At 38.6% G+C, this 23,310-nt stretch overlaps 1 protein-coding gene across 5 annotated transcripts in view; it reads left to right on the plus strand.

Moving 5' to 3' along the window:
• Positions 1 to 23,310, plus strand: part of MTM1 (myotubularin 1) — a 115,330-nt gene that overhangs the window by 70,174 nt on the left and 21,846 nt on the right. For all 5 annotated transcript variants that reach the window (XM_081124977.1, XM_081124978.1, XM_081124979.1 and 2 more), the window contains 3 exons: positions 12,292 to 12,375; positions 17,491 to 17,640; positions 21,377 to 21,565. In XM_081124977.1, coding sequence (XP_080981103.1) covers positions 12,292 to 12,375; positions 17,491 to 17,640; positions 21,377 to 21,565 — 423 coding nt within the window. The remainder of the gene's footprint in view (positions 1 to 12,291; positions 12,376 to 17,490; positions 17,641 to 21,376; positions 21,566 to 23,310) is intronic.

Below are 23,310 nucleotides of genomic sequence, written 5' to 3' on the forward strand. Positions count from 1 at the left end.
GACCCACTCACTTGAAACTAGGGGTAAGCACTTGAGAGTGTATGTTTTTTGATGTCAGTTTCCTGATTTAGATATTGTGCTTTTGTTATGTAAGATGTTCATACTGGGGAGACTGAATGAAGGGTGCATAGGACTTCCCGGTACATTTCTTTTCAAATTCTTATAAATCTATAATTATTTCAAATAACTTTTTAAAAAATATGTCTTTATTGATTTCATAGAGAGGAAGGGAGAGGGAGAGAGAGAGAAACATCAGTGATGAAAGTAATTGATCGGCTGCTTCCTGCATGTCCCCTACTGGGGATCAAGCCAGCATCCCCGTGCATGCGCCCTGACCCAAGGTTAGTTAGGGATAATGTCAATCCGCTAATAAAGCACTAAAAAACTCAAAGCCTTACAAATGTATTATTTGTAAGAGGAAGAAAAAGAGACAGTTAAAAACCTCAAGACACGCAATCCATTATTTTAGGTTTTAACAGTTTTCAGACAGGAACTTTATTAGGCTTATAACAAGTTACCAGTTGTAGGAAATTTTGTACTTTTTAATAATGAAGTACAGATGAATGAATTTGCTATCCTTGCTTTAATGCTTAGTAGTTTTTATTTCTTTTTAAATAATTCACATTTATGTTACTCTATTTGAAAGCTTGTGTTGTGTTCGTTATTTTTTTAAATTTACCTTTATTGTTGAAAGTATTACAGATGTCTGGATCAGAGTAGTAGCAGGAGAGAGAGAGACATTTAGGAGTCACTAGGGTATGGATGGTATCCGAAGCCATGAAATTCATCAGTGTGGTCTCCTAAAGAGTGAGCATACTAGAAAAGAAATGAGAGGTCTGAATCCTGTCATTTCACAGACATCAGGGCTTTGATTCAGAATTCAGAGAGAAGAGTTAATTAAGAATTTTCCTAACGAGCTGTCTTTTTTAAAAAAAAACAAAAACATGTCATTGTACCCTTTTGAACAGGTTACACTTTTTTTTATTGTTCAAAATATTACAGATGTCCCCTTTTATCCCAATTGACCCCTTCCACCCCGCACCTCTCCCTGCCCCAAGCCTCCACCACACTATAATCTGTGTCCATGGGTTATGCATATATGCATATAAATTCTTTGGTTAATCTCTCCCTACCCACCCACCCTCACCTTCCCTCTGAGATTGTGTTCCATGCTTCTCTGTCACTGAATATATTTTGTTCATCAGATTATTGTGTTTAGGTTCCACATATAAGTGAGATCATGTGATAATTGCCTTTCTCTCCTGGCTTATTTCACTTAGCATAATTTTCTCCAGGTTCATCCATTCTGTCCCAAAGGATACAAGATCTTTCTTCTTTACAGTTGCATAGTATTCCATGGTGTAAATGTCCCACAGCTTTTTTATCTACTCATCTACTGATGGGCACTTGGGCTGTTTCCAGATCTTAGCTATTGAAAATTGCACTGCTGTGAACATAGGGGTGCATATATTCTTTTTGATTGGTGTTTCAGGATTCTTAGGATATATTCCTAGAAGTGGGATCACTGGGTCAAGTGGCAGTTCCATTTTTAATTTTTTGAGGAACCTTCATACTGTTTTCCATAGTGGCTGCACCACTCTGCATTCCCACCAGCAGTGTACCAAGGTTCCCTTTTCTCCACATCCTCACCAACACATATCATTTGTTGATTTGTTGATGGTAGCCATTCTGACAGGTGTGAAGTGATACCTTATTGGTTTTAATTTGCATCTCTTTGATGATTAGCGACGTTGAAGGTTTTTTCATATATCTCTTGGCCATTTGTCCTCTTTGGAGAAGTGTCTATTCAGGTCCTTTGCCTATTTTTTATTGGATTGTTTGTCTTCCTCTTGTTGAGTTGTATGAGTTCTTTGTGCACTTTGGAAATTAGCCCCTTATCAGATGTATCTTTGGCAAGTATGTTCTCCCATACCATGGGGTTTCTTTGTATTTTGAGGCTGATTTCTTTTGCTGCGCAGAACCTCTTTAGTTTGATGTAGTCCAATTTGTTTATTGTTTCTTTTGCTTCTCTTTTTTTGTTTGTATTTTTGTTTTTAATTTACATTTATTGTTGAAAGTGTTACAGATATCCCCCTTTTTCCCCCCCATTGATCTCATCCAGCCCGTATCGGCCCCCCTCCAGGCCATTCCCACACTATGGTTTTTGTCCATGGGTTATGCATATATGAATACAAGTAATTTCATTAATCTTTCCCCACCCATTCCGCCCCCCCCCGCCTTCCCACTGAGATTCATCATTCTGTTCTGTGCTTTTCTGTATCTATTTGGTTCCTCAGTCTACGTTGTTTGTTAGATTCTACATATGAGGGAGATCATGTAAAACTGAGTCAAGAAGAATCAGAACACCAGAATAAGCTAATAACAACTGATGAAATCAAAGCAGTAATTAAAAAAACTCTAAGCAAACAAAAGCCCTTGTCTGGACAGCTTCGCAGGGGAGCTTACTAATTCTTTAAATTGTATGGTTAGATAGTTTACTAAAACTTTTTCTAGCTTTTTGAGATAGGCCTGTAGTGCTATGAACTTCCCTCTTAGGACTGCTTTAGCTGTGTCCCATAGATTTGGGGTTGTTGTTCTGTGCATTTTCATTTGTTTCCAGGAAGTTTTGGATTTCTTTCTTGATGTTACTGGTAAACCATTCATTGTTTAATAACGTGTTATTTAGCCTCCATGTATTTGAATGTTTTTGAGTATTTTTACTGTAGTTGATTTCTAATTTCATGCCATTGTGATCAGAGATGCCTGATATGATTTCAGTCTTCTTGAACTTTTAGAGACTTCTTTTGTGTCCTAACATGTGATCTATTTTTGAGAATGACCTATGTGCAGTTGAGAGGAATGTATATTCTGCAGCTTTGGGGTGAAATGTTCTGTAAATATCAATTAAATCCATCTGATCTAGTGTGGCATTTAGAGTCACTGTTTCCTTATTGACTTTTTGTCTGGAAGATCTATCCAGTAAAGTCAGTGGGGTGTTCAAGTCCACAACTATGACTGTATTGCTGTTGATCTCACCCTTAAAGTCCTTAAGGTTATTATTGATAGGTCCTTATCTATTGCTATTTCAATTCTTTATGCCTACCTTTCTCTCTATATATATTTCTTATTATTATTACAGAAGTTCCTTTAACCTTTCCTGTAACGTTGCTTTGGTGGTGATAAACACCTTTAACCATTTTTTTACCTGGGAAGCTCTTTATTTCAGCATCTATTTTGAATGATAGCCTTGATGGATAGAGTAGCCTTGGTTTCAGATCCTTGTTTTGCATTACCTTGAATACTTCATGCCATTTCCTTCTGGCCTGTAGAGTTTCTGATGAGAAATCAACTGACAGCCTTATGGGAGCTCCTTTAAAGGCAACAGATTGCTTTTCTCTTGCTGCCTTTAAGATTCTCTCTTTGTCTTGAATTTTTGGCATTTTAATTATGATGTGTCTCAGAGCGGGCGTCTTTGGATTCTTCTTGCTTGGGACTCTCTGTGCCTCCTAAACTTGTGTGACTTTTTCCTACACGAGGTTAGGGAAGTTTTCTGCCATTATTTCTTCAAACAGGTTCTCTAACTCCTGCTTACTTTTGACCTCCTCTGGCACTCCTATAATCCGAATATTACATCTCATGCTGTCCCACAGCTCCTTTAGACTATCCTCCTGGTTTTTAATTGTTTTTTTGTTTTGGGGTCTCTGATTGAGTGATTTTTTTCTACCCTTCTAATTCACTGATCTGATCCTCAGCTTCCTCTAATCTGCTGTTTATTCCTTCCAATGTATTCTTTATTTCTGCTGTGTCATTCTTCATTTCTGACTGGTCATTTTTTCATAGTTTCCATATCTTTTTTCATGCTGTTGCGCATCCTCACAATCAGTATTCTGAACTCTATATCTGAGAGATTGCTTATGTCCTTTTCATTTAGCTCTTTTTCTGAAGACTTCTCTTGTTCTTTCATTTGGAGCTTGCTTTTTGTTTTTTTGTGTGTGTGTGTTTGTTTGTTTTTTGTCTCCCCATTTTGGCTACTTTTTTGGGTTTGTTTTTAAGTGTTAGGTAGATCTGCTAGGACTCTCAGTCTTTTTGGAGGGTCTCTTGTATAGTCTAATGTCAGATGCAGTTGGTGATTGGCCCTGAGTACCCTGTTTGGAACTATCAAAAACTCTGGGCTTGACGTCTCCTCTGCTGGGGCTTGGTGCATTTGGACAGGACCAAGATGCACACCAAAGTCTGCTTTTCCAAGGCCTGGGTTCACAAGCAGATCAGGCAAAGACTCAATGCACTCTCAGTTCTGCCTCTGGCTGCAGGCTGATTAATCTGATTCTCTTAATGAAACTCCAGAGTGTGGTGGCTGGTTGTTATCAGTCTCTTAATGAGCCTCAGGCTGTAGAAACTCCTCTGGGTAGGACTAGCTAGAGGTTATCCAACAGGATGGGGCAATTGCTTCCCTCCCCAGGCAAAAGCAGCAAAATGTCTGTCTGAGAAAGATATCCTTTGTAGTACGGGGAATGACTTGGCAAAAGAATCCAGAGGGGTGCCCTCTGAGTTCTCTCTCCGAGCCTACACAACCCTAGATTCTCATCACACAGCTCCAGCCCACTCTGCCCTCCCTCTCCTGGAGCCCAACGTGAGGGGCTGCACACAAAACTTTGTGTATTGGCTCTTTAAGAGGGTGCCTGCAGTTCCCGCCATCTCTCCCTGGCAGACAGAGACCCAGCTGCTTTTTACAACCAGATGTTATGTGAGCACCTTTCTCAGTTCTGGTGCTCTTGGCTGGGAAACTCAGCCAAGGATTTAGGCCCCACAGTCTTCAGTGGGAGCCCCCACAGCTGAGAAATCCCTCCGGACCTTCACCTGTTGCCTGTGGGAGCCCAGCCAGCCCTCTCACATCTCTGCACTTCCTACCGGTCTCTATGCAGTCTCTACTTTTCATCCTTGGTTAATAGTCTTCCGTCCAGTTAGTCTTCATTTGCAGTTAATTATAACTTATTTTAGTTATAATTCCAGATTGGTACCGGGAGAGTGTCAGTGTAGTTTTCACTCAGTCCGCCAACATCTTTAATCTCCCTCTTTGGTTTCTCTTGCCCTAGGAGACGTGTCAGTAAAAATTCCACTACGTGAGATGTCTGTGACTTTACCGCCTATGTTTTCTTCCAGGATTTTTATGATTTTGCGACTTACATTTAAGTCTTTTATCCATTTTGAATTTATTTTTGTCTATGGAGTAAGTTGGTGATCTAGTTTAATTTTTTTGCATGTACTTGTCTCATTTTCCCAGCACCCTTTATTGAAGAGACTGTCTTTACTCCATTGTATGCTCTTGCCTCCTTTTTCAAATATTAAATCACCATAATGGCATGGGGTCTCCTTTCTGTTCCATTAATCTATATTTCTGTTGTTGTACCAATACCAGGCTGTTTCGATTACAGTGGCTTTGTAGTATAGTTTGATATCCAGTAAAGTGATCTCTCCAACTCTGTTCTTCTTTTTCAAGATTGCTGTGGCTATTTGGGATCTTTTTTGGTTCCATATAAATTTTTAGAATATTTGTTGTAGCTCTGTGAAATATGCTGTTGGTATTTTTATAGGAATTGCATTGGGTAGTGTAGACATTTTAATGGTTTTAATTCTTCCAATCCATAAATGTGGTATATTCTTCTACTTGTTTGTGTCTTCCTCTATTTCTTTTTTCAGTGTCCTGTAGTTTTCCACGTATAGGTCTTTTACACCCTTGGTTAAGTTTATTCCTAGGTATCTTATTTTTTTAGTTGGAATGGTAAATGGTATTTTTTTTAGTTCCTCTTTCTAAGAGATCATTGTTAAGTGTATAAGAATGCTTGATTTCCGGATGTTAATTTTGTATCCAGCTATCTTGCCGAATTCATTAATCTAATCTAGTAGTACTCTGGTGGAGTCTTTAGTGTTTTCTATGTACAATATCCATCATCTGTGATGTATCTCATTTTTTTTTTTTTTTAAATATATCTTTATTGATTTCAGAGAGGGGGAAGGAGAGGGAGAGAGAGAGAGAGAAACATCAATGATGATAGAGTCATTGATCGGCTGCCTAGCTCGCAACCCAGGCATGTGCCCTGACCGGGAATCGAACCCCGATTGCCTGGATCCTAGGTCGACGCTCAACCGCTGAGCCACACCCGGCCGGGCTGTATCTCATTTATTGTTTTGCAGATATTATACCAACCTTGTATCCCCGGTATAAATCCCATTTGGTCGTGGTATATGATCTTTTTAATGTATTGCTGGATGTGGTTTGATTGTATGTTGTTGAGAATTTTAGCATCTATGTTCATTAGGGATATTGGCCTGTAATTTTCTTTCTTTGTAGTGTCTTTATCTGGTTTTGGGATTAGGATGATGCTGGCCTCATAAAAAGAGCTTGGGAGTTTTCCCTTCTCATGAATTTTGTGGAATAGTTTGAGGAGGACAGATGTTAAATCTTCTTTGAATGTTTGGTAGAACTCGCCTGTAAGTGCTTCAGGTCTACGACTTTTGTTTGCTGGGAGTTTTTTATTACTGCTTCAGTTTCATTAGTTGTTATTGCCCAATTCAGGTTTTCTGCCTCTTCCTGATTCCTCTTTGGAAGATTTCATGCTTTTAGGAATTTGTCCATTTCACCCAGGTTGTCCAGTTTGTTGGCATATAGTAGCTCATAGTATTGTCTTACAATCCCTTGTATTTCTGTTGGGTCAGTTGTTATATCTCCTGTTTCATTTCTGATTTTATTTATTTGGATCTTCTCTCTTTGTTTCTTATTGAGTCTAGCTAAAGGTGCATCAGTCTTATTTATCATTTCAAAGAACCAGCTCTTGGTTTCCTTGATCTTTTGAATTGTTTTTTTTAGTCTATGTCATTAATTTCTGCTCTGATCTTTATTATTTCCTTCCTTCTACTTCCCCGTGGCTTTTCTTCTTTTCTCTTTCTAATACTTTTAGTTGTTGGGTAAGATGGTTTATTAGAGCTCTTTCTCCTTTCTTGACATGTGCCTGTGATGCTTTGAACTTTCCTCTCAGGACTTCTTTTGCCGTGTCCCATAGATTTTGGGTTATCTGTTCATCTTTGATCGATTTTTCCAAGGAAGTGTTTGATTTCTTCCTTGATCTCATTGCTAACCCACTCATTGTTATTAACATGCTATTTAGCCCCCATATGTTTCAGTGTTTTGGAGTTTTTTTATAGTCGTCGATTTCGAGTTTCATGCCATTGTGATCCGAGAAGATGCTTGATATAATTTCAATCTTCGTGAACTTTTAAAGTCTTGTTTTGTGCCCTAACATGTGGTCTATTTTTGAGAATGTTCTGTGTGCACTTGAGAACAATGTATATTCTGCTGCTTTGTAATAAAATGTTCTATAAATGTCAGTTAAATCCACTAAAAGTAGTGTGTCATTTAAGGTCTCCGTTTCCCTTTTAATTTTTTGTCTTGGTGATCTGTCCAATGATGACAGTGTAGTGTTAAAATTCCCCATTATGACTGTGTTGCTATCAATCTCTCCCTTAATAAAAAGTCCACTGAGAAATTTTTTATCTATTTAGGTATCCTTATATTGGGGGCATATATATTTATAAGGATTATTGCCTCCTGTTGGATTGGTCCCTTTAGTATTATGTAATGCCCTTCTTTGTCTTTTGTTATGGTCTTTATTTTGAAGTCTGTTTTGTCAGAAATAAGTATTGCTACTCCAACTTTTTTTTCATTTCCATTTGCATGGAATATTCTTTTCCATCCCTTCACTTTCAGCCTGTGTGAATCTTTTGCTCTCAGGTGAGTCTCTTTTAGGCAGCATATATATGGGTCCTGTTTTCTTATCCATTCTGCTACTCTTTGTCTTTTGATTGGGGTATTTATTCCATTTACATTTAAGGTTATTATTGATATATACTTATTTAGTGCCATTTTTTTTTCCCTTTATGCCAATGTACCTTTCTCTCAATATTTCTTCTTTTTCTTAAAGCAGTCCTTTTAGCATTTCTTGCAATGATGGTTTGGTGATACTGAACTCCTTTAGCCTTTTTTCTGGGAAGCTCTTTATTTCACCTTCAATTTTAAATGATAGCCTTGCTGGAAAAAAGCGGTTTGGCTGCAGGTTCTTGCTTTTCATTATTTTGAGAACTTCATGCCAATCCCTTCTGGCCTGAAGTGTTTCCATTGAGAAATCTGCTCTCAGCCTTTTGGGGGCTCCCTTGTAGGTCACTGCTTGTCTCTCTCTTGCAGCCCTTAATATTCTTTCTTTGTCCTTAACATTTGCCATTTTAATTATGATGTGTCTTGTAGCTGGTCTCTTTGGGTTCCTCTTGTTTGTAACCTTCTGTGCATCCTGATCTTGTGTGGCTTTTTCCTTAATCAGCTTATGGAAGTTTTCTGTTATTATTTCCTCCTCCTCTCCCTCTTGTTCCCCTGTGATATGAATGTTGTTTCGCTTCATTTTGTCCCAAAGTTCCCTTAAACTATCCTCATGCTTTTTAAGTGTGTTTTCCTTTTTGCTGCTCTGATTGAGTGTTTTTTTTTCCTACCTTATCTTCTAATTCACTTATTCTGTCCTCTGCTTCATTAACCTTGCTTTTAATTTCTTCCAGCATATTCTTGATATCAGATATAGTATTCTTTATTTCTACCTGGTTCTTATTTATCATATCTATATCTTTTTTCATGCTGATGAAGCTTTCATTAAGTCCCTGAACCTTCCCATTAAGTGTCTTGTTGTCCTCATTAATTTTCTTGAGCATCTTTATAACCATTACTCTGAACTCTGTTTCTGATAACTTGCTTAACTTCATCTCATCACAGTCTTTTTCTGGTGATATTTCCTTTTCTTTAGTCTGTGGGTTGTTTCTTTGTCTCCCCATTTTAGTGACTCTTAGTGTTTGTATCTGTATATTAGATATATTTGCTGTCTCCCAGTCTTGTGGGGTGGGATTTTGTAGTGTATGTCCAGTGAGACCCAGAGGTGTGTTTTCCTTATACTTCTGAGCTATATGCTCTCAGTGTGTTCCTTTTGTGGGTGACCGTTTTATGGGTTCTTTGAGCTCTCCTGTTGTGATTGGGTCTAGATTGTTGTTGACTTGTTCATGGAAGGATCCTCTTCTCAAGTTGCCAAACGGTGAGGCTCTGCCCCAACCACATCATGTGAGCTGTTGTACATGTGCTGACAGGTCAAAACAAAACCCAACCAAACTTCCGGTAAACAAATAAGAACTTAAAAAATATCTTGACAATCACAATGAAAACCACCCAAGAGAAAGTCGAATTGGTGAGCAAAGTGAAAACACAAATAGTATAGCCAAAAATAAGAGAGAAAAGGATATTAATCCTACTAGTAAAAATAAAATAATAAAATAAAATTAATTAATGAAATAAAATAAAATAATAATAAAATAAATAAAAAATTTAAAAATAGAGAATCTGCTGGGAGATAAATGGGCAGAGAAAAGAGTCTGAAAGGAAAGAAGGGCAAGCAAAAAAATGAGTGTAGAGAGTAGAAATAAAAAAATGGTTCAAAAAGAAAAAAATTAAAACAAAAAAACAAAAACAATCAAAAAGTCTGGAAGACAGAGACTAAAAGGAGGAGAAAAATGAAAAAAAAAATGTTATGCCAGTGGAATAAGAAGAGAGAGAGAGGTAAAGCATGGTCTGGGAAGGAGGCCAATAAGAGATCTGGAGTAACAATAGGGAAAAGCAATAAACTTATTGATTATAATGATAATCCCAGTAATATAGCAGACAATGTTAACAAAATCTTTATAATATAACAAAAGATAAAACAAAGGAAACTAAAATAAAAGCAAAGCAAGACAGAACAAATCCTAAAAAAAATAATTAAAACATTAAAATCAATTTTAAAATTAAAATAGATTTTTCCTTCTTTTTTTTTTTTAAATAAAAATTTAAATTTTAAAAAGTCAACCAGCTGAGTTTCATCTCATCAGCTTATGTTGTCTGAGGCTTACTGTTTTATATGCTTATTTCGGGGTCTCCTATGAGGTACTTATGTGTCCACCAATGTCAGGAGCTGTCTAGGTTTGGCTCTCGTGTCCTTACATAGCTGGTTAGTTTGAGGCTCTCTTTGGACCACCTCCTTCTGTCAGCTATTTTGCCTCCCCATTGTGGTTGACTGGTCTTTCTCCAGAATCTTCTGAAGAGAGTCTTTAGGGTACAGGCCAGCTAGTGTAGCTTGGGCTATTGCTCCCCTTACTTAGAGATTTCGCTGTCAGGCACTCACTGTGGGGATGTTAGTCCCTGCTTCAAAGCCAACTCCTCTTTTTCTACCAAATCCTCCAATTCTAGTTCCCCTTCTCCAATTCTAGTTCCCCATACAATGACCTGCTGCAGGTTCAGATTGAGTTCAGTCTATTGCCTTTTCTGTATGGGCGGTTTCAGAGGCCTGGGCTCAGTGGGTTTGATCAAAAGAGGACATGTTGCCTGCCCAGCCCCCAGAAGGGGTTTTAAGCTTTTCCTCCAGTTCCCAAACAATAGTCCCTGAGAGTCTTATTCCTGTATTGTCATCCTGTGAGCTGTTCTGCCTTCCCCCTCAGGACCGTGCCCTGCAGGGGATATCTGGGGTCTCAGTGAGCTGAACCAGCCCCTTTCCTGTTGGGAGTGGTGCTCTTAGCCTCCTGGAGAGGCAGGTGTGCTTCACCCCTCCTTTCCCAGTTCTGGTTGGCTGATATCACAGGACCCTCAGTTCAAACTCTCCACAATGCAAACACAAGTCGCAGCTTTCACTGGTGTGTCTACCCAATGCAAGCCAGGAAGGTGGACGTCCGTTCAGCAGACAAAAACTGAAAAACGCACAAAGCAACAAACAGGCAGAAAACCTGATTTGTGAGGATCTGGCACCCTTCAGCCTTGGATCCAAGCAGGAGGGGTTACAAAGTCAGCCCCATTCAGGTCCCCTGCACAGCTGATCTCAGAAAAGCTGGGGCAGCTCTTTGCACACTATCCTGGCTCTCTTCAGAGAAGGTCAAAAATCCCCTATTTGCCACATCAGCAGCTCTGGTACCTCTCTGGTGGCGGGAGGGCTCCCTTCCCTTTCCCTGCACCACACAGTTCAAATGGTTTCTGGAATTCTACACAGTGCCTTATAGGAAAGCAAAGGGTCCCTTTTAGGTTGCTGCTGAGTGCAACCCTCTGGCCCCTTTCTATTCGGAATCCAAACCCTGCAGGACAGCCTTTCCTGCAGTCAGCACCTGGGGTAAAAGTCTCCTGCCCTGTTTGCCGCCATTAGGCATGTTGTTTCTTTGGGAAGGTGCAGCCCCTTCCACACAGGCACACTGTTCCCCTGGCTCCCTCAGCCTGCTGTGTATGGGCTCTCCTTCCCTTCTCCTCTGCTCCAGGTTTGAGATCCCAGCTTTTGGATGCCTGTCCACACCCAAGGGGAGGGAGCTTTGCAGCCTCTAACCCTCATGCCTTGCAGCCCAGCACTAGCTTCAGGGGGGACTCCTCCTATCTACACCCCCCTCTCTTACCAGACTATGATGTTTCTTCAGTGCTCCTTACTTGAAATATGTTCATTCGGTATATTTCCCTTGTTTTTCTAAGCTGCCTATGCAGTATTTTAGCTGTAAATTCAGTCTGTGGCTGGGAGCAAGTGCACAGGGCTTCTTGTCAGAGTGCCGCCAGCTTCCTTTGCACTTTTTTTTTTTAATCCTCACCCAAGGATATTTTTTCCATTGCTTTTCGGAGACAGTGAAAGGGGGAGAGACAGACAGACAGAAACGATGTGAGAGACGTCGATTGGTTGCCTCCTGCACTTGCCCCGACCTGAGCCGGGGATCGAGCCTGCAACTAAGGTACATACCCTTGGCTGGAATCAAACCCAGGATGTTTCAGTCCACTCGCCGTTGCTCTAATCACTGGGCCAAACCTGCTAGGGCCAGTTGCACTTTTTAATAATCATTCCTGAATTTCCTTTCCCTTTTGCTTTTTTTAGTGGCTTTTATCTGATGGATTGCTAATACTGTTTAATATTGATAGGCATTTTTTGGCCTGAAAATCTGATTTTTGTGGAACATCATTTTAAAAATATTTAAAAGAAATGTTTGTAGCCAAAGAAATTGAGGTATCAAAAGTAATTACTGAAGATACTTTTATCTTCAGTGTAGTATAAGTCTAGTCTGATTTTTTTTCACTGTTATTTCTTTGTTGAAAGTTTCAGGTTTGGGTGTGATTTCAGGGTAGGTAAATCTGGTGAAAAATCAAAGGATGTAGTATTAGTAGACTATTTGTTTCTTCACATTGAACTCTGAATTTTTTGTCTCTGCCTTTTCTAGCCAATATTTGCATTTTTAAATGAAGAAAAGTTTATTGTGGATGGATGGATGGTTTATAATCCAGTTGAAGAATACAGAAGGCAGGTAAGCCAATAGGCCCTGTGGCATGTGGTGAATCTGAAACATGCATGGTGAAAATATGTCACCAGTCATGCTCTTTGAGGATCAATAATAGCCTTGCTAAATATGATTTTAGTGGCAGTGGTATAATATAATATAGCTTATTCTGTCTATTCCATGGCCATATTTAAGCTGCATTGAAAGCTGGCTGGCTAAGTTCTGTTTCCTTCCCCTACATGAAAAATATCAGTTATATGTTGTTCATGAAATGAAGCAAATACTTGGAATCTAGAAAAGTCAAACCTTTATAGCTTCCTATTTAAGAGTTGATGTCAATATGTATCTATATATTTGGAAGCTTAATTATTAATGGCAGTTAGATTTTAGTTATATGCATTCTGGTTTATAGATTCAAATGAATTAAAACTGTTTTCCTATAATAATGCCTTTTCCAAGAAAGCTTTGATGAATATATATTAGAATTGCCCTTATCTCTCTCTTATGTAAACATCACCTACATGCATATTTATTTGCTGTAATAAAGGGAAGAGGCTTGGAATAATGATGGCTGTTTAGGGACAAAGGTCTCTTGGGGCATGTTTGTGAAGAAGAGCCTGTGCATGTTATGTAATAACAGCCACAATTTGACCTCTGGTATAACCAAATCTCTAGGACAGCTAGGAGTTTTGTGATGGAATTTTTCATAATTATCATTCTATAAGCTCTTACAATAATTGGGACATTTTGTTGAGTGACCTTTGAGAATCAAATCAAGCCCAGTAGTGTTACAGGTAAAGACAGTGAATGTAAAGTAAAATTGGAGAACCATAGACTTGAGAAGAACCCTCTAGCCACCACCTTCACTACTAAGGACCTGGGTTGATTTCCATTTAGTGTTGATCAGTGGTGTGTGTATTCATAAGCAAATTTGATGCTCAGAAGTGGTGGTGTAGGAGTTCTGTAGAACACATGTGTGAGGAAATACGTGCTATTGCTTCTAGAAATCAGCTTTAGATTGTTGTTTTCAAAGTCTGTGTATACCTCTCATTTTATTTATTTATTTATTATTGAAAATATTACAGCCTGGCCGGGCGTGGCTCAGCTGTTGAGCGTCGACCTAGGATCCAGGCGATCGGGTTCAATTCCCAGTCAGGGCACATGCCTGGGTTGCGGGCTCAATCCCCAGTCGGGGGCATGTAGGAGGCAGCTGATCAATGACTCTCTCATCATTGATGTTTCTATCTCTCTATCCCTCTCCTTTCCTCTCTCTGAAATCAATAAAGATATATTAAATATATATATATATATATATATATATATATATATATTACAAATATCCCCCTTTTTCCCCCATTGATCCCCTCCACCCTACACCCCTTCCCCCAACCTTCACCACACTATTCTCTGTGTCCACCCACCCTGCATTCCCTCTGAGGGAACAGATTCCCTCAATCTGTTCCATGCTTCTATGTCTCTGGATCTATTTTGTTCATCGATTTATTTTGTTCATTAGATTCCACATATGAGTGAGGTCATATGATACTTGTCTTTCTCTGACTAGCTTATTTCCCTTCGCATAATACTCTCCAGGTTCCTACATGCTGTCTCATAGGGTAAGGGGCCCTTCATTTTTCACAGCTGCATAGTATTCCATGGTATAAATGTCTGAGAAGATACTTGATATGATTTCAGTCTTGTCAAACTTGTAGAGACTTGTTTTGTGTCCTAACATGTGGCTTATCTTTGAGAATGTTGCATGTGCACTTGAGGAGAATGCATATTCTGCAAATTTGGGGTGAAATGTTCTGTAAATGTCAATTAAATCCATCTGATCTAATGTGTCATTTAGAGTCACTGTTTCCTTGGTGATTTTTTTATCTGGAATATCTATCCAGTAAAGTCAGTGGGGTATTAAAGTCCTCTACTATGAATCCTCCAGAAGTTTTGTGGGGTTTTTTTCATCCTGTATGAGTCTTTTGTTCTGAGGTGGGTCTCTTGTAGACAGCATATATTTGAGTCTTATTTTCTTATCCATTCAGCTACCCTATGTCTTTTGATTGGAGCATTTAATCCATTTATATTTAAGGTTATTATTGATAGGTACTTATCTATTGCCATTTATTTCTTTATGCCTGTTTCTCTTTTTCTGTATTTCAACTTCTTACTACAGCAGTCCCTTTAACATTTCTTGTAGTGCTGGTTTGGTGGTGATAAACTCCTTTAGCCTTTTTTTGCTTTTTTTTGGTCTGGGAAGCTCTTTATTTCACCATCTATTAAGTAGTCTTGGTTTCAGAACCTTGTTTTGCATTACCTTGAATACTTCACGCCATTCCCTTTTGGCCTGTAGAGTTTCTGATGGGAAGTCAGCGGACAGCCTTATGGGAGCTCCTTTGTAGGTAACAGATTGCTTTTCTCTTGCTGCCTTTAATATTCTCTCTGTCTTGAATTTTTGGCATTTTAGTTATGATGTGTCTAGGAATGGGCCTATTTGGGTTCTTCTTGCTCGGAACTTTTCTGTGCCTCCTGAACCTGTGTGACTTTATCTTTCACCAGGTTAGGGAAGGTTTCTGCTATTATTTCTTCAAACAGTTTCTCTAACCCTTGCTTACTTTCTAACTCTCCTAGAACTCCTATGATATGAATATTGTTATGCCTCATGTTGCCCCACAGCTCCCTTAAACTGTCCTCCTGTTTTTTAATTGTTTTTTCTTTTTGGTCCTGACTGATTTTTTTCTACCCTGTCTTCTGATTCACTGATCTGATCCTCAGCTTCCTCTAAACTGCTGTTTTATTCCCTCCACTGTGTTTTTTGTGTTTTTTTTAATTATTACTTCTATTATGTCATTTTTAATTTCCTTCATAGTTTACATTTCTTTTCTGATGCTGTTGAGCATCCTTATGATCAGTATTCTGAACTCTGTATCTGATAGATTGCTTATCTCCATTTCATTTTGCTTTTATTCTAGAGAATTCTTTTGTTCTTTTATTTAGCACTTGTTTTTTTGTCTCCCCAGTTTGGCTGTCTGTTTGGATTTATTTCTGTTTATTAGGTAGATCTGGTAGGATTCCCAGTCTTTTTGATGGTCTCTGGCAGAGGTCAATGTCAGATGCTGTTTGTGACTGGCCTTGAGTACCCTGTTTGAAGCTTTCCGCACTCCACAGCTTTTATTTCCCTCTGCTGGAACTGGGTGTGTTTGGACAGGACCAAGGTCTGCTCTTCCAAGCCCTGGGTCCAGTAGGAAATCAGGCAAAGACTCAAAGCCCCCACTGGCTGATTGTTATTCAGTCTCTTAATGAGCCTCAGGCTGTAGAAACTTCACAGGGCATGGCAGTTGCTTCTCCCCCGGGCAAAAACTGCTTTGAAGGTAAATGTCTGCCTGAGAAAGATGTCCTCTGCCTTTGGAGAAATGACTCAGCACAGGAATTCAAATGGCTGCCCTCTGAGCTCTATTCCCAGAGCCCAGAGTCCTGGATTCTCACACAGCTCTAGTCCACTCTGCCCTCCCTCCACTGGAGCTCAAGGTGAGTGGCTTCACACAAAATTTTGTGCGTTGGCTTTTTAAGAAGGTGCCTGCATTTCCACCCATCTCTCTTTGGCAGACAGAAACCCTGCTGCTTTTCACTGCTAGTTGTTATGTGGGTACCGTTCTCAGTTTTGGTGCTGTGGCCTGGGGAGTCGAGCTTGGGGTTTAAGCCCCAGAGTTCTCATTGGGAATCTCCCACAGCTGTGATATCCCTCAGCACCTTCAGCTGCTTCCTCTAGGAGCCCAGCTGCCTTCTTGTGCCTCTGCACTTCCTACTACAAGTCCCTGTATGGTCTCCACTTTCATCCTGTGTTACGAAGGTGCTCTCCAGCTTGTCTTCAGTTGCAGTTGATTATTCAGGATGGTTTTTCTATATTTTAGTTGTAATTCCAGTTGTGTCCTGGGAGAGTGTCAGTATAGCTTCTACTCCGTCTGCTGCCATCTTGGAATCCTATACCTCTCATTTTAATGACTTTTGTTCTGGGTCAGTTATTGAGGCAGAAGGACCATTAAAACACTTTACATAGTTTGGAGATCTCTGTAGTAGCAGTATGTATTAAAATATTTGTACCTTATTTTAGGAGCCTCACTGATAATATTAAGACATTTTTAAGGTCAAAGCTTCTAGCTTGATACAAAATAGTTCCTGTTTTTAAGATTGCATGCATATATGAACTGTTGAAGGTATTTTGTTCTAGACTGCAATTACATTCCATCTTTTTTCTTATAACTTTATGATGTGACTTATAACTCTCCAATTGGACTAAGCATCAGACTTATCTGGTTGGTCCATCGTCTGTAGGACCATACCTGAAGCAAAGGTACAATGTTTGTCCTGAAAACAAGCACCCACATAGCTTACTTTTGTGTGTATATTTGTGTATTTTTTAGTATGGGGAATGAATATTCTACCACCTCTGGCTCTTTTCCACACTAGATAAAATTTTGTGGGCAGATGATAGATAGCGTGGGAGGTGTCTTCCATGTCTCCCTGTCATATTAGCAGTCTGCTTAGACTGCAAATGACTGTATTTCTCACGCAACCTATATGGCAGTCACCAATTCCAAACAACTTGATTGAAAAAAAACTTTGGAGGTGGCGAAATGAGCCTTTTAGGAGGGGTTTTCCTTTACTTCTCCTATGTGACTTTCTTCATATACTTAGCCTCTTTCTACTTTGTAGCAAACTGAAGCATTTACTGTTTTGAGCAGGGAGAGGGAGTTGCCTGATTTCTTTTCTATCCTCAATTAGACACAGAATAAGAGTACATGATACACTTTTTCTAGATTGGAGTGACACATGGGTGGGGAATGAACTTGGGTTTATCTTTATTGTACTAGTAGTAAAGAATAGTTTGACATGAAATAAAGAAATTCAAGAGAGTCTTTATTTACCAATGACAGTTTAGAATTATGGAAATTACCAGTGTTCAGTCTTGTTTTCTTACGTTGTCTGGATCATTGATTTAGCTTCCTTATTATAAATTAATATACTGTCACTACACTATGGTCAAAGAGGCATCTCCAAATTCTGCTAGTATGAAGAAAGGAGACCCAAGGCTAATGCAGAGATGAAGTCATGCAGTACTTACTTGGACTTCCTTTTTTCCTGCAGGGCTTGCCCAATCACCACTGGAGAATAACTTTTATTAATAAGTGCTATGAACTATGTGACACTTATCCTCCTCTCTTGGTGGTTCCATTTCGTGCCACAGATGAAGATCTCAAGAGAGTTGCAACTTTCAGATCCCGAAATCGAATTCCAGTGAGTATGCAATTAATGTTTTTTTTTCAAAGGGTGCCTTTTATTCCATAAGAACAGTAGTTAAGTAATTCAGAGAAATGCTCTAGGATTTCAATCTAACAAATAATTATCAAGTGCCTTCTGAGCACAGAGCACCACGTTAAATGGGAAATGAAGAAAAACACCTGCCTTCCAAGAGCTTGCAATAAAGGACAGAGAATGAACACAAGTAATTCTTATTCAAGGGAGGGTACAAATAACGATATGTAAACCAAGTGCTAGGTGGAAGGAAAGAAGGTAGAACGGGGTCTTTGTGGTTTTCATCTTTGTAGCACAGTACCTGACATATGATAGGCTTTTGATAAGTGTCAGCTGAGTCTTGCTGGAAACAAGATACTATCTTATGTTATAGAATGTGTAAGTACAGGCTTTTATATATGCTTGCCTTTATTAGGATGAGCTTATCCTCATCACATTTGCAAGTTGCTTTAGTACCATTTGCAAACTGGAGCCAAGTGAAGATTATTCCAGACAGTATACTTGTGGTATCATTGGACCTAGTTCATGAAGTTCCTTTTGCTTCTTAAATATTTATGTACAAGCCATACTGTCTACTCTATGTATATAAATTTTACTGACTAAGAATTTAGAGAATATTTTTCCCTCTGTTAATTTTCAGGACATGTCATAATAAATACATAGTTTTGTTTTGGTTTGGTTTAAAAACAAGGGTTGAAGAAATTAAGATTTAATGTCATCTTGCCTTTAAATCCCAAGTCTAGATATTTTTATCCATAAAAGAATATTTGTGTGAAACTTTTGTATACTGTCAACATAATATGAATTGTAACTTTTAAAATTCGCTTGGTTCTCTACTTACGTTTATCTATTCATCTTTTCATGATATATATTGTATTTGAAAGTATGTTTTTTAGCTCATTTTTTAAGAACATGATGCTAAGGAAGCTAGAGTTACAAGTTCACTCCTCTTGTGCTCTATTAAGACATACTTTTCTATGCTATAGCCATAGACTCCACATCTGCCTTGGCCATCTGTCTTGCTAATACATGCCTTGCCCACAGGAGAACTGGATTCGGGTAGCGTGAATTGCTTTTGTTCACTCCTTCATTCAATTAATGTTTACTGAACATCTACTGTGTCAAAGGTGTGTGTGTGATGGGATTTGGAACAAGAGAGGAAATGAAACAACTGTGCCCAATCCATTATGCTCAGGCTGCCATCTTGATCTAGTAGTTCCCACTAATATGAGTAAATGAGAGCCTACTGCAGAGCAAATAGAGTGCTAAACTTTTTACTTGTTGAACCATTTTATGGATCCTTCTTACTTTGTGAGGCCACCAATTTGCATTTATTTTTCCTAACAAAACTGAGGCTAAGCTGTCCATTACCCCTACATCTTTATAGATTACCAGGCTTAATAATATCTAATAGTAGATAATGTACTCTTTTCTATATACTTTCTAACCACCTGACTCTTGGCTATAACCCAGAAATCATTTGTTTTCAGTGTGAAATCATTAATATTTTATATTTAGTTTTTTAGCCCATATAAAAGTACAAAAAGGATTGATGAAAAAGCAATCTTGCTATTTTGTGTGTAAATAAGAAAAAAACTTATATCACTGATTAATGAGATAATCCACATGCCATTAGTAAAATTAACATTATTTGTACCTGGTCAGCCATACAGCAAGCATTCTTTTAAAAGTTAGTTGAGATCTCAAAAGAAAAAGAAAGTAAGAGGTGAAACAACTCATAAGAGTAGTGTTTCTTAACATGGCTTGGTGATCCTAGTCTTAAATCTCCCAAGCAGAGAGAAGGGCATAAGAAAGGAGGGTACTGGTGGCACAGGACAGTTTCTTGCATATGACCTCATTTAAATTTAAAACTTGATGATGGTCTTTATCAAATAATAAATCTCTTCTATCTGTAGTGATTTGCTGTTTAAAAGTGATCTCATATCAGCCCTAGCTGGGTTTGCTCAGTAGTTAGAGTGTCAGCCCACAGACTAAAGAGTTTCAGGCTCGATTCCAGTCAAGGGCACAGACCTTGTTCACAGGCTCCATCCCTGGTCCTGGTCCGGCAACATGCAGGAGGCAACCAATCAATGTTTCTCTCTCTCTCTCTCTGTTTCTCCCTCTCCCTTCCACTCTCTCTAAAAAATAAGGGAGAAAATATCTTCAGGTGAGGATTAACAACAACAAAAGTAAGTGATATATCAAATCAAGCTGTTGTATGCCTTAAACTTACACAATGTTGTATGTCAGTTATATCTCAGTAAACCTGAAAATTCAATTAAAAATAAATACATAAAAGATCTAATGTATTTCCTCCCTTGAAGCAAAGGCTATAGGAGGTAGATGGAGCAGGTCTCCTCTCCATATTAAAGATTAGAAAATGGAGGTTGAGGAAGGGCCAGTGCTTTTCCCAGGGTTTCATAGTTCTGAGCCTTTGGACAATTAGGGGCCACAGTGGTGTTTTTAAATGGTCTCTGGCATGGCACAAAGACTCAGTGAATGAGTATTCATATTATCATATAATCATTCTCACCAACCCATTGTCATTGTTATGAACATCAGTTTTATGAACATCAATGGTTATCATTTGCTGCCATGGAGTGAATGACTTCAAAAGACAACAGTGTATTTGGCCTTGTATTAAGTGAGCTCAAACTGTTATGTTTCTTTAGTTCTTGTGTCTGCTTTTCATAGTTTTCCATATCTGACTTTACTGGCTGCCCACTTTCCTCTAGATGCTAACTCAGGCCAGCCAGCCCTCTGTACTGCACTGCGTACTTTACCTGCAGTCATTCTAACTTTGTCCTCCCAGCAGCACCATAGGATAACATTACTCCCCATTTGATGAAAGAGGAGAGGGAAGCAACAGAGGCTGTGAGCTCACTTTGCAGGTTAGAGCAACAGCAGAGATGTGCCACCCCAGAGCTCACGCTGTTACCCAACACTCTCACCTCCTGGCTCCTTTTTTTTTTTTTTGACAGCTCTATTGAGGTATACAGCAAACAACTCACCCATTTAAAATGGACAGCTCTATAGCTTTTGATGTATTACATTATTAGCTACCCTTTACAGTTACTGTTTCTCCTGTGTTGTGAGCTGGGAAACTAGGTATCAAATGTGCTAGGCATGTGTATAAAATTAGAGAAGGCTAAGTGTGAGTGAAGGCTTGAAGGGCTCTCCTAGAAGCTGGGTATCCATGCTTCATTGTAGAGACTGTCAGCTCTTTTCGCTGTCCAGACATCTTTTTTGCTTTCCTTGGGTTATTGCCTACTCTCCATGTTAGATTCTAGAATTGGGACTGTTGGGGAAACGACCTGCAGGTGTGAGTTGTCATTAGAGAAACACGTTATATCAGAGGTGATTTCCTTTACCTCTCACTTTTTGCTAAAGTTGTTTCTTTGTGATGATAAATCCAGTGCAAGCTACAGAACTGAAATAATATCAGAAGCTTTCTATTTCCTTTAAGTGATTTAACAGTTTCTGTTAGATGTGGTGCTAATTAAGAAAGCACAAGTAAAGCAATTGGTTATTCTAGTTGTCTCTTAATAGAGACTTTGTTAAATGTGTGTTTCTGGGCACACACAGTGAAATCATAGGTGAATAAATATTCCATTTCAGCAAAAAGCAGATTCACTTCATCATGATTGTTAGTGCTTTATTTTTCTAGTTGTGTTTTGAGATTTGTTTTGATAGCTTAAAATTTCTGTACCAACTATAGGTGCTGTCATGGATTCATCCAGAAAACAAGACAGTCATTGTACGTTGCAGTCAGCCTCTTGTCGGTATGAGTGGTAAACGAAATAAAGATGATGAAAAATATCTCGACGTCATCAGAGAGACTAATAGACAAATTTCTAAACTCACGATTTATGATGCAAGACCCAATGTAAATGCAGTGGCCAACAAGGTGAGTGTATTTAATGACATGATAGAAACTTGTCTTATATACAGCGTATGGTGTTTCACATGAATGTTTTTGCCATATCATTTCAACATGTGGGCTTAAATTAATAGTTAAACTTAGCTTAAATAAGAAGACTAGTTCACTGAGGTAGAAAGTTTTAATCACAAAACGTATCTTAAAAGTTGAGTATATTAAAATCAAATGGAAACATTCCTTAGGTAAATTAGGCAAGTCTAGAACTGTGATGAACTTGGGTTTTGGTTACAATATTCCTTAGGCAAAAGTTAGAATCTCTTTGGAGCTCCTTAGGCTGTTGATGGTTATTCTCAATTTCTGCACTATTGAGGCATCTGTGAGGATTTGTGGGAAGCTGTAATTGTTAAAACCCTAATTGTGTAGCTTTATCAAAATAGTCTCTTCATTATACTCATCAATGTGTATTCTCATTTATGTAAAATAATTCAAGAAATGAGTAGATCTATGTATGTGAAGTTTATAACCATACGTACAATGTTATTTTTTTCAAAGAAATCTGTCTCAGTTTTCTTCATAGCCTTCTTAAGCAGAAAATGCTGAATGCCCCTGAAGTTGACTGGGATTGTCACTGTGAATATCAGTGACTACATAGTGTTGCCTTCAGGAGCTCTTCAGAGGCTGCTGCAAGGTATAAGGCTGTTTGCCCCTATGCTAAATGGCCTCAGATTGTGCTATATTTTTTATGTTTGAATTTTCCTTTCTGTTTTGTTGTTTTCTTTCTTCCATTATTGCCAGCCATCACAAGTGCTCACACTGGACCTGCTCCAAGTTGCTCATCCCCAGTCTGCCTTTGAGATCCCTTGTTTCTTGTCAGCGATAGGCTTCAATTTCATCATCTTGAATACTTTGCTTATCCTAAGGTCATTTATCTGGCATCTTCAGTTTTTCAGAGCACAAGACAAGAACTTCAAAGCAAAACAAGTCCTTGAGCAACTCAGACAGTTGCAGCAGCTTCCTTAGTGGGGCCTGTGGCATCTGTCTGCATGCATGTGTGTGAGAAGGCGTGTGTAGGGGTCTCCACTTACATGGTGGTGCATCTTACACACTGACTCCTGGGGGCCTCTCTGCCCCTTGCATGCTCTTGAACCAGCTATTTGTTACTTCAGGTGATTTTTGTTTAGGGGATGAAAATGATCTTGAAATTATATGTAAAATAATCAGGAAATGCAGTCATTAAGTAAATTAGGAATTATAAGTAAAATATTTAGGAAATTAAGTCTAAATATGAATATCTTCTTGGATTATCCTTAACTTTATATATTTCTTTTCCTAGAATTCAGGCTTGAACACGTGTAGAAAATGCAATATTTCCATGTATATATTTAACCTGAAATAGATATAACATTAAAATGAGGTATTTAGAAAGAATATTTTAAAATATTAAAATGTATAAAATGCATACATCATGTAAAGCTCATTGTTATAGCAGTAGAATTATTGAATGCCATTTTAACACTCAGGAAATATGCCCATGTTTCTAGTCCCCTTAAGAATGAAGGGAAGGAAAAAAATAAGGAAAAAAAACCCTAGGCTTTAAAGATCTCTGCATCATTTTTTTTTAATTATTATTATTGTGTTTTTATTGATTTCAGAGAGAGGATGGGAGAGAGAGACAGATGGAAATATCAACGATGAGAGAGAGTCATTGATTGGCTGCCTCCTGCACTGATCTCCTACTGGGGATCGAGCCTGCAACCCAGGCATGTGCCCTG

The sequence above is a fragment of the Miniopterus schreibersii genome, assembly GCF_964146895.1.
Source record: "Miniopterus schreibersii genome assembly, chromosome: X".
Taxonomy (NCBI): Eukaryota; Metazoa; Chordata; class Mammalia; order Chiroptera; family Miniopteridae; genus Miniopterus; species Miniopterus schreibersii.